This window comes from Pungitius pungitius, chromosome 2, assembly GCF_949316345.1.
Source record: "Pungitius pungitius chromosome 2, fPunPun2.1, whole genome shotgun sequence".
In the NCBI taxonomy this organism is placed as follows: Eukaryota; Metazoa; Chordata; class Actinopteri; order Perciformes; family Gasterosteidae; genus Pungitius; species Pungitius pungitius.
This window is the reverse complement of record NC_084901.1, coordinates 6,164,111-6,180,829: the sequence shown is the minus strand read 5'-3', so window position 1 is coordinate 6,180,829 and position 16,719 is coordinate 6,164,111. Positions and strand designations below refer to the sequence as shown.

At 46.8% G+C, this 16,719-nt stretch overlaps 1 protein-coding gene across 1 annotated transcript; it reads left to right on the top strand.

The window, feature by feature from the left end:
* The first annotated feature begins 2,075 nt into the window (after positions 1-2,075).
* gpr37b (G protein-coupled receptor 37b) lies at positions 2,076-16,114 on the top strand. The gene is made up of 2 exons (XM_037461593.2): positions 2,076-3,591; positions 11,859-16,114. Exons 1-2 carry the CDS (start codon positions 2,548-2,550, stop codon positions 12,672-12,674), a joined length of 1,860 nt encoding a protein of 619 aa, XP_037317490.2. The 5' UTR covers positions 2,076-2,547; the 3' UTR covers positions 12,675-16,114.
* The last annotated feature ends 605 nt before the right edge of the window (positions 16,115-16,719 follow it).

Here is a 16,719-nt window from a genome sequence, read left to right as displayed (position 1 = left end):
TATTCCACACAGGCCTGAATACCGGGAAATCCATGAAATCTTCATGGCGCTCTTCTTCTTGCCGCCTGCATGCCCTACTAAACTCCAGACTGTGAGTGTGTGTGTGTGTGTGTGCGCGCGCGCGCTGGCTCGTCCTGGTGTGTGCACTTACCCCCTTATTGGAGCTCGGACTGAGTGTACACGCATGGTGTGTGCCCTTGATGTCCCTCTGTGTCGGAATCAGTGGCGTGTTTCCATGCACGAGTAGAGAGCCTCTCCTCTTTATCTCCACCCACACCCACAGTCTCCACGGACCGCGCACACAATCGACATGATAATTACATGTGGGGTGTTTCCCACCGTGCCTTGCAGCTGATGGCAATCGTAAGCGTGCGAGTTGCGATGGTTGCGTCAAGGTCAGAGACAGTGCCATTAGAGGGATTTAACCTGGGAGGCCCGATGGATGTCGGAGGAGTTGCTCACATGTGAAGGACTCATTTTGATATCAAAAGAGGGGAGGAGGAGGAGGGAGGGGGGGGGGAATCAACTGTATCCATGATTAAAAAGTAACCGAGCAAAAGAAAAGTTAACAGGCGAAAAGAGAATAACATTTACTCTCCACCCACACATTCTGTTATTTTGCTCACTTTTGCCGCAGGCCTCATCAAAACTTTACACACACAACTTATTCGCTAAAATTGAATCCAGGTCAGATGAACTTGGCGTGTGAAGTGTGTGTGTGTGTGTGTGTGTGTGTGTGTGTGTGTGTGTGTGTGTGTGTGTGCACGCCCACCCGCCCGGTTTCAAATTGGCTCCAATCACCTATTTGAAGTGGAAGGTCACATGCAGATGCAAATATGCAAGTATCTGTATGTTTATTCAACCGTGTATTTGCACACACGTGCATGTGGTTCCATTTGTAAAAAGCACGTTTGCCTACAGATGTGTGCGTTGGTGAACAGTTGTGTGTGTGTATCGCACACGCGGTTTGTTCAGAGCGTCTGCGGTTTGAGGCGGCGACGTGCTGAGAGCACTTGAGACATAATGTGCTCATTTCATTTAGTCCTGGGAGTCTCTTGAATTATTGACGGAGCGACCGGACGTACACGCCGTTATAGGTTGTGTTAGTTTGTGTGTGTATTTAATCACTGTTGCCAACACTAGATCTGATGAAGGGGTCTATAAAATGACTTTTAAACCATTTAATATTTGACCCACTTCCTAATGTCCTTTACTTTGAACATATTATTTGAATTGCTTATAGCCATTACTTTATATGTTAATATCCTCCGTGTATTGATGTGCTGAGTACACTGCACAAACGTCCCATGCAAGCAGAATTAAGCCCCGCTGTACGTGTTCACCTCATATATCAGTCAGTCATAAGTTTCAGTCACAGCAATTCACTTTCCAGTAATAATCCCCTCAACCCACGTGCAAATGTTCCCGCTCAGTCATTCAAACCCGCGGGTAATAAAGCCTCGGGCTATTGGTCCGAGGGGCTTAAAATATGACCCCAAGGATTCAAACCACTCACTGAGGATTGTATTCTCTTTTGCTTTTAGACTGCAGGGTGGAAAGGGGAATATTAAGTGGCACGTGTCTAAAGGTGGTGCAGGGATGAAGAACTGGGGAATATGTTTATTGGCACGTCTGTCGGGCGTGGCTGACTTGTTTGCCGGAGGGGAGGGGGGGGGGGGGGGGGCTGTAGACGTATTCTGCTCGGGGTGGGGGGGGGGGGTGCTGGATGCTCCGTGATGGATGGGGAGTGACAGATCGGGGTTAGCCGCCAGGGGAGTCCATTTTTTTTCTTCCAGCGCACGGTCCCTACGAGGAAGCAGAGGAGGTGAGGCACTGGGAGCATGGAAGGGAGGGAGGGACGAAGCGATTTTCACCTCACCTCGCTCTCTCTCTCTCTTCTCCCGTGCATCACAACCTAAAGTGCGGGGGGGCTTTACTCGGTACTGCACCGCATTGACGCTGCTGCTGCTGCCAGCCGACCCAACCCACTGAACTAACGCACTGGCTCAGAGAGAAGGAGAGAGAGAGAGAGAGAGAGAGAGAGAGAGAGAGAGAGAGAGAGAGAGAGAGGAGAAGGAGACGGTTTCTCTTGGCGCTGTTACCCACAGCTGGAAACTGGATGAGGTGCGGATTGCGTGCGCGGACATGCAGCAGTATCCTCTCCGCCTCTCCTCGCTTCTCCTTCCTCTCTGGGTCGGGGCTCTGATTCGCTGTCCTGCTCGGTGATGTCAAGAAGACTTTGGAAACGGGAGTGACCGCTGGGAGCGAGGCGGCGATTTGTTTTTCTTGTTTTTCCTTTTGTGTGTGTGTGTGTGTGTGGAGTATTGCGTAATTGCGAGCCGAGGCATTGGGATATAACTTAGAAGTTCGCGGAGCTCAGCGGATGAATGGAGCTGTTTCCTTTGGAGCAGTGTTTCCAACATGGGTGTTGACTGAACGCAGGAGGACCCCCCCACCCCCACCCCCGCTCCCGCCCCCGCGCTGCCAACGAGAGTACCAAGATGCGCTGTTGAGGATAAAAACCTGCGCTCCACTCGTTCCTGGACCATGCAGATTCTGCCGCCCGGGGCGTTATTTTTGTTATTAGCCCAAGCGCACTTATTAGTATCTCTCCGAAACAATGGGGAAGTACGAACCAAAGAGGACGGCGACCGCGGCGCGCACTCTGCGAGGACTTTCCACGGGTCGCCACGGGAGAGCCGCCGAAACCCAGCCTGGGACCGCGCGCTCTCGCCGGGGTACGCCACAGGTGCGTCCTCGTCGGAGCCGCGGGCGCCACGGGCGTTCGTGCGAGGGCCCCTGAACTCCACGCATCCGTGGAAGCGCGTGGTTGCTGGAGAAGCGACGCGAATCGGACACGGCAAGCGCGACCCCAGTCGGACAGGGACACCCGTGGAGGATCCCGACGCGACGCGCCACCACAATAAGAGGATGAAGTTGAATGGCGCGCTTGGTAGTACGGGGACGCCAGCAGGTGGACACTACAATGCGCCTAAGCCCTCCTCAATGGGCCGGGGAGGCGCGGGGGGGGCACCCGAGGAGGGCGACAGACACAAGAGAGGCACAAAAGACGAGCAGAAGAAAGCCCCCAGGAGGGGGAGAAACCGGCCGAACAAAAGCTCCGGGGTTTTGGCTCAGCCTCACGCGTCGCCGTGGGAACCCATTCCCAAGCCGCTGGCCCTCACCTCCACCGACCTGCCCTTTGACCTCTTCACCAGCAGGGCCGAGTCCGTGACCTACCGGGAGGAGAACCCCTGGGACGCCACGCCGATCACCCCTCCCAGCTCGCAGGATTTCGGGGACGAGATCAAGAACCCCTTTTACCCGGTGACGAGCGAGACCTACGGCGCCTACGCCATCACCTGCGTCTCCGGGGTTATCTTCCTGGTGGGCATAGCCGGAAACATTGCCATCTTGTGCATCGTGTGCCAGAACTATTACATGAAGAGCATCTCCAACTCCCTGCTGGCCAATCTGGCTGTGTGGGATTTCGTGCTCATCTTCTTCTGCCTGCCCATGGTGGTCTTTCATGAACTGACAAAGTCCTGGCTGCTGGGGGAGTTCACCTGCAAAGTGGTGCCCTACGTGGAGGTAAATTCCTTTTTAGGTTGTTTTCTTTTTCTTCAATCCGTCCCCTTGTTATCGCAGGGATCGCAGATGATTAACACACACACTTGTTCATTAAATGGACATAAAAGGTTGAGTTTCAGGTGGTTTTAGGCATTGAATGGGCAGAAAGAAAACAGGTGTGGCTGTAGGACCTCAGCCAATAACAAGGAGACTCTGCTTGTCACTTGTTGTGCAACCTGCTGGGAATACAGAGCCTCACCTGCACCGCCGAGCTGTGTAGACAACGCACTATCTCCGCTCCAAGCTGCACAAAAAACACTCGCCTCCTGTTGCTTTCACTGTGTATACGGCTGATAAAACCATATCACCGCCCTCACACACACACACACACACACACAAACACACTCGGTCTCCCGCTTCCTCCTTTTTATTTCATGTTGTTGGTACGGCTCATGAGCAATCAATGGTTGCTAGATTGTTTTTCTCGCGCCATGTCGATACCTTTCCCTCACCGTCATCATACCAGTGTCAGATTCAGCAGCCAGGTAAATGTCCTTTGTATAACACCGGGGTGGGTTCCAGCTCATGGGGATCTTAACCTAATTGTCCCAACCAGGCTGCTGGAGGGAGAAAGAGATTTTTCAAAGGGTTTTAGGATTTTCTTTTTTCGGGGGGGGGCGGTTAACCCAAATACCTTATGAATTAAACATCCAACCCCATTGGAAGCAGTGAACCTGCGGTATGGGTGGCATCTCAGGCGCACGGGTAAGTGAGTTGTGAGCTGTGCGCGGTGCAGCACAGAGAGGACAGCAAATGTAATCAAACTGAGAAGGCTGGATGTCAGAGAGGAGAGAGAGAGAGAGAGAGAGAGAGACGGCTTCCATTGCCAGGCAGTGAGCCGGGACAGGTGACGCCCTCCGGGGGAGCACATATAGGGAGGGCTGTCACATCATGAAGTGATAATGGGAGCAAGGGGGCTGTGTTATCACCTTCAAATCAGCCTTCATTCAAACATGTCCGTACCTGATTCTTTTGGAAATTTTGGGATTTGATATTTCACAAACGGGCAGCTACCACTTAACACTTAGTGTAGTGGATACTTTATATAATTAGCTGAGTGCATACGGTGTGTTTTAATGTGTTTTTGCACATGAGCTGCTTAAGGGCTACGGGATAGTATTTAATAACTTACTACCACTGCATTGGCCATTCTTAATGCAGCGTGTTCGGGGAGGGTTGGTATTCACTTTTCTCTGTGCATTTATAACAACATGTGCACGTGTGTTCAGTGAATATCTATCAGGACGTGTGCACTGGGGCCTGCCTGCCTTTGACATGTGTGTGTGTGTGTGTGCAGGCATGCGTCAAAACAGGCCGTGAGTAATGCAGCCGGGGGTTTACTCTCTCCCTGTGGAACATTCAGAGGAACACACACACACACACACACTTGCACAGACAATGTCACCCCGTCGAGTGACTTTATTCTGCACTTAACCCAAATTCAGCCATGGGGAATATCATTATTTGGCCTGAAATAAAGACACACAGGCTTGGATGTACACGGCACACTCTTCACACAAACATGGGACCCAACTTCACGTGTCCATGCATGCATAATCAGCAGATGACATAGATAATGCATCACCGTCCCCTTGTGCTGCCTTCGGTAACCCTTGTTTTATTCAGTGTTTAATAGAGCATGGAATCATCCAAACCGTAAAGGATTAAGCAATTATAGGTGCGTGATGTGAGAAAAGCAGAAAGGAGAATGGTACGAATGCTCCACAAAATAAAGATGTGGGTCACAGCCGGTCTCCGACGCGCTCAGATCTGCAGACGACCTCTCTAAGAAGGGATGCACCGAGCAGCAGAATCAGGCAAAAAGCTAATGGGCAATAATTGTTTTTCTTTGTTGCACCTGACAGTTGATTATAGAATAGGACTTGAAAGGAGGCTAAAGTAACAAACAAGCATTTTATAAGCCAGAGGGACAACGAGTCATTTCTCAAGGTCCGTTCCGAGCTGTGCTGCTGTAACCCCAGGATTTTTAGTCTCATTACCCTAAATAAAGACACACTTATGAATCACTATCCGAAAAAGCATATTGGTGCGCTTTAATCGTAATACAAATGATGCATTACATGAAACATTGATCTTTAGATCAGTAGATGTCTACAAGTTGAGTCGGCATAAAACACATGTGTTCAAAAGAAAAGAGAATACATGAACACTCAAATCTGGTACCTGGAAACATCCATGTATACAGAACATAGAGCATGTCGATGTACTTCTTAAATACATAATGCAATGTGGCAGATTTCTGTCCGATTTGTAACACCCTACTTGCATGGCTATCGTGCATGTCTCTATTATTAATGACTAAACCCATTAGCAGACAGAGATGTCTCTGTTCACAGCACACCTTTTTTTTTTTTCAACATCTGATTAACGGCTAATTGCAAAAATCCATTATGGGACATAAATCCACTCTACAGACCCAATGTCTCCTTAGTGGTTTATTGGTGATTCCACTTATGGTACCAACCACATTACAGCAATGCCATGAAGTGTGAAGAACCATGGCTTTGCTCATTGATAGAATGCACACAACATTTTATTTGTTCACGATATTTGTCCCTGAAAAATAATTTATCGTTTATTCTCCGTAATGCATTACCTCAACTGTCGTGAATCCTTTTTTTTTTGTCATGCTTTAACCTCATACATCTGGATCACTGTGCTATTCATTTTTAACCGTTGACTGACTCTGACCAGAGAGAAAGAAACAGACCGTTGAAGCGGAGACTGGCAGTGTCTGAGGAAAGAGAAAGAGAGAGAGAGACACACATAGAGTGTGAAAAAGAAAAGAGAGAGAGAGAGAGAGAGAGAGGGCCGCATGGAGCCACACAGGGCCGATTGGTATAGACGCATTGAAATGGGTGGTAGTGGCAGGACATACATCAACTTGACACAATCGCTGTTCCAACTCGCACACAGACACACACACATTGGGGCTTGTAATCAGAAAAACAAATTTATTCTTCCTGCGTGGTTGTGTAACAACCAGGGCTACATGACCATGTCGCCACGAGAACCAACGTCTAAACGCCCTTTTCTTTCTGGTGCAGATAAAACTACTCTCACTCTCACTCAGATTTCAGCCTCCATCTTCTACCAAGAAAAGTAGCCTGTGCACAAACAAACACACACACACACACATGCACAAAGTCAGTCTTGTGTGTCGACCCTCCAGATGGGTGGGATGGCCTTCTCTCTACTCAACACTGCCCCCGTATCTCTCTCTCTGTCTTTCTCTCTCTCTCTCTCTCGCGCTCTGCATCAGCTATTTGTGATTAGAAGTAAGCCCTCAGGGGGAAGACCCACACACACTTACATATGGCATGGACGTATTTTGGCACACACACACACACAGGTTTGTGGTAAAAAAAACGCTGAATCCACACACAAAACACGTGCGGTGTCGGGCCCCCTGCGTTCCTGGGCGCGTCTATTAGACACGCAAATGATAGTTAATTGGAAGCTATGTAAATGTGTCAGGGTATATAATTAGTGTCTCATATACATAATGCATGATGGTGGGTGCATTCAGTCAGCTTTTTGTCGAGTAGCTGGTCGGTTTGGAGCGATGAGACGAGACCGCACACCAGCACGGAGCAAAGATTAGACTGGCTGTTGGATGCAATTAACCAAATTGGTAATTAAGTAAATGTGAAATATTCATTGGTTGATTATCATTTTAAATTAGGTGTGGACTTGGTATCAGATTCAGATCGACACGCAACAGGCCGTTAGCCAACCTTCATAGAATACACTTGAAGGAAGAGATATAACATTTTAGGGCAGGGATCAGCGATACAGAGCTGGATGAATTTCTAAATGGCGTCTGGGGGAAATCAGCCACGGGTCAGGATCATTGAACGAACGAGAAGAGTCTGGTACAGAATAAACTCCCTCACACTCTGTGAAAGGCAGTCAGCCACAGAACACATTTGAACACGAATGGATAGTTGCTATTAATTAATCTGAAGCAAGAAAGATGATGAATTATGAGTGCTCTCCTTGCTTATTTTCTGCTGATCTCAGTTCCTCAATCGACTGAAAGTTCCACCTTTACTTGAGGAACACTAGACACATTTAGCACAAGGTCCCTTGAGGAGCTTTCGAATCACATCACACAATCGGCCCCAACTGGAAAGGTTGCCTGGCAACCTCCCTGTGACGACAAGACTCTAGCTAAGCTAACGGCTTCAACTTCAAGTAGTCAGTGGGTACAACTCCCTCTGCTGACGTATATCAACATTTCTTTGTGAAAAGCTTAGGACACGCAAGGGGAATTTGTGTTTGCCAGGCTGAAACACAATGGAATAGAGAACAGTACAATGCAACGCACACTGTAACAAGGAGAGGGATGGGATTTCAAAAGTTTCTGTTCTAACATCATCCCTGAAAAGTCTTTTTCAGCCCACGGGGGAAAGCTTAAACAGTGTGTGTGTGTGTCTTCCATAATCCCAGACTGACACTCACTCGTACGTATCCCCCAACCTCGCTGGTACGCTACGCCACACACACACCCGCAATGATATCTGAGTAACCCTCGTATATCAGGTCCCTGTCTCTTCCCGACGCGCGGCCCAGCTGTTAGACGTATGGAGGCTGTCAGCGGCGGGGTCTCTCTGGTTGGAGTTATGGTCCGCCGGAGCCCCCCCCCCCCACATTCGGGCCTGGAAATAGGACGAACCGTGGTCTCCGTGGCGCGTTGTTATACGACTGGATGAGTGCTGGTTGTTTTTGTGTGTCTCCACATTAGCCATTCATCACCTGACGACACCTGTTACCCCTGACTGGGGTTGAATAATCACAGTATGGCTACACGGGCCGCACCAGTGCTTGTTAAAAGCCAATTAATAACACGCAGGTCTTTGTGCCACCAGCTCACTGGACCTTTATTCTGGAAGTTAATGGGCCGTTATTAAAAACAGCAGCAGGAGAAATGTCTCTCACCCGCTGTGCAGATAGACGGCCAGACATGTTACGGAGGAAGCGTTTTTTTTATCTTCACCCTCCCCTTTAATTCCAAGGTTGAGAAAGAAAATATATGACAACTAGAAAAAAAGGTGCTTCGCAAACCATTATGGTTTTTCTATTTTGAAGTTATCAAAAGAAATCGTGGTAATGACATTGCAATTTACAGATAATTGACGAAATAGTCTAGCAAAGGAATACTCCCACATTATGCTAAATGTTTGCTGTCTTATTGTATTATGAGTATTATGAGGGGATCTATACCACTCTGATCTCTATAAAGCTACCGGTTAGCTTAGCTTAGCATATAAAGTAGACTGGAAACTGGGAAATGCAACTAGCCTGGCTACATAACACCTCAATGAGGAAATATAAAATGTGACCTGATGATAAGCCACTGCTAAGCTAAGATGCCTTTTATTTAGTTTTACAAACATGAGTGGTATCTTCTCCATCTTTTAAAACTCTCGTATTTCCTAAAACGGCATTGTACAAATCTTTAAAAATAAGATTCTCTCTGTCAAATACGACTTGTCACTAACTAAGCTGATGTGTTCCCTCGCCATGGTCTGTCCTTATCCCATCGTCTGCCCCTTTCTCTAATTTGCATCACCCTTTTCCACAAACACAACGTCATGCCCCTAGCGGGCCTGACTGCTGGACTCTCTCTCGCTCTCATCTCCACTTCTACTACAAAGTTCTGCTTGTTCCTGCTGCCCTCGCTCTCTGCCACAACACCTTGATCAAAGCTGGGTTTCCGGGTCCTCCCCTGACGGCCTTTAAAAGTGTTCCAGCACATTGTTGCATCCATGAAATATTCACCATGTGCAAGCACCTCTCTGTGCGTTCTGCATGGGTGTGTGTGTGTGTGTGTGTGTTCCCTTGAAGCCACCATATTAGAACACAGGTGTGCAGGTTCATAGCGGGAGAAGTGGGTCACGAGTAGAGCTCAATGTGACGCATAATTAGCGATTAACTGACACTTATGTTCCGAGGCATGCAATGCAGAGGAGATTCAAGATTGTTTCTGTCAAAAACACTTCATTGTTCAACGTTAAATCACAAAAAAACAGGCAGTTTTGTAGTGTGTTAGCTGTAGCGTGGAATGAAAAAATACATAGAGGGCCATTTCAGTGAAAGGTATCAACGGATGAGTCAGGATAATCAATTTTTGCTGAGTTTGTCATATCAGCGTGTTTGTGTTTTATTCATGGTGGAGATGAGGTGACGCTGTCCAAATCCTGTTTAAACTCGAGCGCAATAACGGCTCCAGACTGACATTAAACCCAATTGGATCAGATTTTTATCTTTTTCTTTTGGACAAGGTACCAGCAGTTTAAAGATGGGTTAGAGCTTCATGGCGTAAAACAATTCACTGCTAACAACATGTCAAAGAGGGATCCGATGAAGTGTGTTTACTGCAATGCATAAAATGTTAACATGAACGTATGATTTAATCAGAACAATTGTTTTCAGCCATGGGTAACTGAGTTGAAGATGGCATTATGTGCAGAGTGCACTGAAAATATTGACTCCTGCCCAAATCACCTGGAGGCCAAATCCAATTAGTGTGTAAATAAACCACTATAAATATACTTGGCTTAAATCTTGTATCGCTTATGAAGCTAATGATTAAGAATTGTTCTTGCTTTGACAGGATTTCCAAACCATTAACTACAATGACAGTTACAAGATTGTTGCGTAATGGCACGTAAAAACGCACAGTCACAATAACAACAGCTACTGGGCATAGTGCTGGACCATGTTACTGGTTTTTCTAGCCCACTTACCCCTCGCCGTTTCCTTCGTTAGTCTGCTTAGGCAGCCATGTGTGTCAGAGGGTCAGTCTGTCTGACTGTTGTGCTGTGTGTGTGTGTGTGTGTGTGTGTGTGTGTGTGTGTGTGTGTGTGTGAGAGGCCTAGATACACAGAACATCCTGCTGTGTGTACATCTATATCTGTCCACAAAGTATGTGTTTGGAGCACTAAAGCCATGGCTCAATGGGGCCATCTGGGAAGCTGGCTGTTGCAATTAAGTTAGATATGAATGGAGGAAAGGAAGGATGGGTGGAGGGGGGTGGGGCAAAGGGTGGGGAGCTGCAGTAGAGTAAAAAAAAAAAAAAGGAGAGATAAGTGAGAGTCCGAGGGAGAAAAGGTAAGCAAAAGGAAGCAGGACAGAGGATGGGAGGGGTAAGTGGCTGCAAAATCGTTACAAAAATAAAGGGGGGGGGGGGGGTTGCGCACACACACACACACTCCAGCTGCAGAGAAATGTTATGCACAAAATGACTGGTAATCCAATGGATGCTTTCTGGGGGCTGAGGAATTGTGTGAGCTCACTCACAATCTGCAGAGAATGTTACATGGAACAATGTGGAGGCAATTAGTTTAATAACATCAAGGTTTGGAGGGGAAACATTAGCGTAAGTGTAAGGTTCGGGGACGGCATCAATCAGTGGGCACTCGTTGAACGGGAGGTGTGAAAATACCGGGCGAGTGATCCAACCCCCCCCCCCCCCACACACACACACACACACAAGCACACACACACCACCGCCTTAATAGCCGCCTACAGGAGGCCGCTGTGCTTGTAACTACACCGTTGTGAGGCACACCCCGAAAGAGGCCGGCGCCGCTCCTGTGCGCCGTGTGTGTGCCGGTTTTTATGCCGCGGTGTTGGATGACAAGTCGCCAAAAGGGCTTTTGTTGTTTGTGTTTCAATGCGGAGGAATCTACTTGTTTGCTACAGCGCCAGCCCTCCCTTTTCTGCAAGATAGTGTCAGACATTTCTTCACACTAGAGATCACTTTGGCAGTTTCTTGAATTAATTAAAAAGCGGGGACCTGACAAGCTCGACGAGCTCATCAGTCGAAGTTATTATAATCACGTTTATTTTTGAGAGCACATTTAATTAACGTTAAATAACGTTGCGCAAAGTAGTTAAGATAAACATGGGAATGTTAAATGAAACCAGGCATTAATAAGAAAATCTAAATAAATTGATAAAAGAATAGAAGATGCAAATAATAACACTATATATAACTATATTTAGAAGATTAGCTATCTGGATCACTTCATTTTCCCAATCCTTTGCTGTTTCATGCATACTAACGGCATTCTTTAGGCACAATGGTTGAAGCAGAGTCTCTATAAGCCACTGAGACTAATAAGAGGAGCCTGATTCTGATCTTTCCTGTGATAATAATAATAATGTTCATCTTGGTTCGTCCCCCCCCCCCCCCCCAGGTGGCCTCTCTCGGCGTCACCACCTTCACTCTGTGCGCTCTGTGCATCGACCGCTTCCGCGCGGCCACCAACGTGCAGATGTACTACGAGATGATCGAAAACTGCACCTCCACCACCGCCAAGCTGGCCGTCATCTGGATCGGCGCCCTCCTGCTGGCCCTGCCGGAGCTCCTCATCCGGCAGCTGGTGGTGGAGGACGCGGGGGCCCCGGACGAGCCTCCCGTCGAACGCTGCATCATCCGCATATCCACCTCGCTCCCCGACATGCTCTACGTGCTGGGCCTGACCTACGAGGGCGCTCGGCTGTGGTGGTGCTTCGGCTGCTACTTCTGCCTCCCCACCCTCTTCACCATCGGGTGCTCCCTGGTGACGGCGCGCAAGATCCGGCGCGCCGAGCAGTCCAGCGTGCGCAGCAACAAGAAGCAGATCCGCCTGGAGAGCCAGATGAACTGCACCGTGGTGGCGCTGGCCATCGTCTACGGCGCGTGCGTGGTGCCCGAGAACATCTGCAACATCGTCTCGGCCTACATGGCGGCGGGCGTCCCCGAGCACACCATGTCCGTCCTCCACCTCCTCTCGCAGCTGCTGCTGTTCTGCCGGGCGGCGGTGACGCCGGCGCTGCTGCTGCTGCTGTGCCGCCCGCTGGGCCGGGCCTTCCTGGACTGCTGCTGCTGCTGCTGCTGCAACCACGCGGCGTCCTCGGCCACCGCCAGCGACGACAACGAGCACGAGTGCACCACCGAGCTGGAGCTGTCGCCGTTCAGCACCATCCGCCGGGAGCTGAGCAACTACACACCCGCCGGCTCCAACTGCTGAGGGAGAGGCTCCTTCCACCCCCCCCCCGGTTTGCCTTACCTGGCCCGGCCACGTTAGGGTTAGGGTTCATTCCTTACAGTGATTCTGTTCACTTGAAGTACCCGTGTAAGCCAGGGTATCCAACAAAGAGCAAGCTCTTCTTTCACTCGTGCCCCCCCCCCCCACCTCCCCCCCGATGTGCTCCTAAAACAGGCTCAGTACATGTTTTTAGCAATCCTGCCTGACACCTTTAAAACTTACAAACCTCCCTGCTGTAGACCTTATATGCCTGAACACCACGGGACCGTCTCACGTCTCGTTCCTCTCAAGAAGTTAAACCACGTTAATTCTTTAGATTACGTAATAACCATTTTCCGCAGGCCTCGTGCGACAGTTGGCAGGTGAAGGTAATGCTATTTATTTCCCGTACAATAAATGTACTGTATGGACGTGATTGTACAGAATAAGCCCCTAATAGAGTGGTAAACTGTACCAGTATCGTAGGGGAAATATAATCAATGCCGATCACCTTTCGAAATGTGTCACCGTTGAAATGATGGGAAACTTGGCTTAATTAATCAAAGAGTGCAACCTTGCAAAATAACTTAACGGGGATAAAAAAAAAAATACAGCATCCAGCTGTACTTGTGTGCTACAACAACGTATAGAAATACAGCCGCTGCAATTGTACAGTTCATGTAATGCTGCACACAGGGGAACAAGACTGACAACATTTGAACTACGGCGCAGTAACGAACAGATTACAGGATGGGAGAATCCAAATGTACACACACTGTATGTTGTAAAGTATCCAGGACTCTAACGTAACTGGGCTGGTCTCAGCGATTAAAAACACGGACATGGGCAGAATTCAAAGGTTGGAACGGACTCGTTTCATGTCAAATGAGAGGTGAAAGGAGTGGAATGCAATCAAATGAAACACTGTAGATTAGATGGGATGAAGAGAATCTGAACACAGTGGAAAGCAATGGAGCAAAACACCTTGGAATCTGTTTGAAAGTGATGGACTCAGGCCTTGACTGGACTGAAAATAAATCTGCACTATACTGTTGTGTCATGTCACGCCTTACACTTTAGGCTGTATATATATATACACACTGTACAATTTCTTCGGTGCTCTTATGATGAATGCGCTGTACACAACAAATCCATCTGTTCCACTTAGATTCTCAAGTAATTGAGCTGCACGCCGATTTTTTTCAGTCAAGAAGACAGATAGCAGTTGTGTGTTGAATACGTGAACAAAGGTGGTGTAAAAGAATAAAAATCAATGTCTAGGTTTCACATAGCTGCCATACAGTTTGGAGAGATTGCCTGAGTCAAGTGTAAATACTGCCTTCATTAATAAAAATGGTAACACTTGATTTTAGAGTACAGTAATTAAGGTCCTGAAAAATGAAACGATAATTACTTATAATAAACATTGTAGTTACTGGTAGTTATTTATGAAATGCTGCTTATTAACTAGGACAGTGATCATCAATCCTAACGGTATTTATGGCATAACTTGATCATTATCACAACAAAGTGCCAATGCAGCATTGTAACAACTGCACAACTGCTGGACTGTAATTATAAAGGGAATTGTGTTTTTTAAAACCAATGATAACTTTGATGTTTATAGTAAATACAAAGTAGCTTTATCATTTTTAAGTTATTAACTCTCAACTCCTGTAATAACTGTAAAATAAGTGCTACCTCAAGTGTGTCAATTATCTCAAAGGCAAGACAAGGATTAACTGTTTGCTAAACCCCCCCCCCCCCCCAAATAGTTCTCCTTAGTTATCCATCACAGCGAGGCAGCCCCGTCAATTGGGCCTGTCTTTCAGCAGAAAAGGAGCACGTTTGAGAACCCTTTTTGCAATTAAACAAAGTCAGCCGGAGACAGTGCTTTCAATCAACTCACACTTCACATGGGCCTTTAGTCAGATCGCTAGTTACAGTTACAGCTGACGAAATCCCCGTGAATCCCAATTAACTGTTATTTCATCGGGGCAAAACTGCCAGTCGCCAGCGAGCCATCTGTGGCGGCTTAAGTGTGAAGGGAAGGCTTTAGGTGGTAATTCTTTCACCATCACCTGCAGGTGTCGTTTCACAGGTGACAACAGTGACCTCATGGGGCGGGGCTTGACGGCTGGTCAGTTTTGCAGTGTTGTGTTTTTTGTTTTGTTTTTACCTCTAAAACCTTTTGCAGTTTCATTACTTGAGTTTTTAAGGAGAACCAATGAAATGTTATTCCCAGTGTATAGATTTACAAGTGTATTGTACTGTAACTCTCTTTTCTTAATCCTACCGATCAGACCTGGGTCAAAACAAGGTTCAACCCACTATCACAACTAATAACGGAACTGTACAACCATTTAATCAGAAGTTAGGCTTAAAAGCCTTATTTCGGCTCTTTTAACATCAGAGAAAATCATATTCCTTTAAATATTTGTGACTAACATCAAAAGGTAGCGCTCTTTGTAATGACCCAGGTGTGAAGTTCATGGTAAACTGTAAATTGCGACGCATCTTTTGCATGCGATTCTGCACTGCCAAAAAAACCTAATCTCTGTCTGTCTCTTGTGCTCTTGTGGTAGTAGCACACTATCTCTGGATGTCTCTCTCTCTCTCTCTCTCTCTCTCTCTCTCAGCGTGGAGGTCAGTTTTCCCCTCGGCAACCATCGGGAAGAGGACTTTTTACAAAAAAGAAAAAATATTTATCAGGTTTGGCAGCACCAAGGGCCAGTCGTACTCAAAATATGACAGGGAGTGAAGAACTGTGGGTAAAGGGTGCTCCGCGCCACAGCTGGAAGCAGCCACCCTTTAGCTCTAATCAACTACAGATTAGAAAGATTCAGGGGCGCTGCCCTTCGGTTCTTCGAGTTAAAAACGAGAAATGGGCAGAAACGAAGCACCACAGCAGCATAACGCCCCACAGCCGGTTTGACAACTCTTTTTATTACAAACACTATCAGGTTACTGTGGGCTGTCCAGGGATCTCAGTGTTTATGCCCTTGCGCCAGGTCCGTTTTTAACCATTAAAAACGCCATTGGGCGTGTTTAGTTCAGTGATCTTATGTTTTGATATCCTACTTGTGTTTTTTTTTTGTAAACTGTAAACTGACCTCCGTAAACGCATTCTCTTTCCCTGCATTTGTTTCCCGCGAGTAGCTCATTCTAAATGGCTCAGTGTGTAGTAACGTGGTTCAAACTGTTGATGAAGTGGTTCTTGTAAATCAGTCAGTGGGACGTTTGTTCTGAATGTTGTGAGTTTCCTCTTCACTCTGAGCAAATTGTGTCTGTATTTGATACCTAAAAATGTTAAGCACACAGTCACTATTGTCTCTACGTCTAGTCACTGGTTTCTAAATAGCTTTTTATATAGCCAAAAAACTCTCCCTTTGTTTATCAAAGAACTTTATCTTGAAAACTGTCTATTAAAATCCTAAATGTACTATTACTGTTATGTTGATTCATTTTGTGTGTTGAAGTTATTTCTGTTGTGAGGGTATAGCCTCTTTAATGTTATAATCCCTTCATCTCCGACAGCATATTCAAAGCAAAGACAAAATCCTGCCTCTGTAATAAATTCTTGTTGCCATGGATTTAAATAATTAGCTAAATTGATTACGTAGCGGCTAACAAATGTTAACTTCTATTTTCTAGTCTGATCCGAGATTCTGTCCTGCGGTACACATAATGTAAATATTCTGCAGAAACATCTCTACTCTATTGGTGTAAGTGAAGAAAGAGTTAGATTGTGCATTAGTGTAGATATTAGTCTGCAGCCTCATCTTTCACACCGTGACCCCCAGAGAATATGACGAGAATATAACCACTTTGAACACCTGCCGCTATACAAATAAAGTTATTTTTAAATCTCAACTAAATGAAAGGGAAATGTTCCTTTTGAAACATGAAACTCTAAACCAGTTCCTCCTTGGGAATAAGTCTGTTAGTGTGTGTCTTAGTGTCCTGCTTTCTTTAAGAACCTCCCACTACAGAAAAAAAAAACCTCTCTCATTTTCCTTCCTCTTCACCCAACAGAGAACTCTCTGAA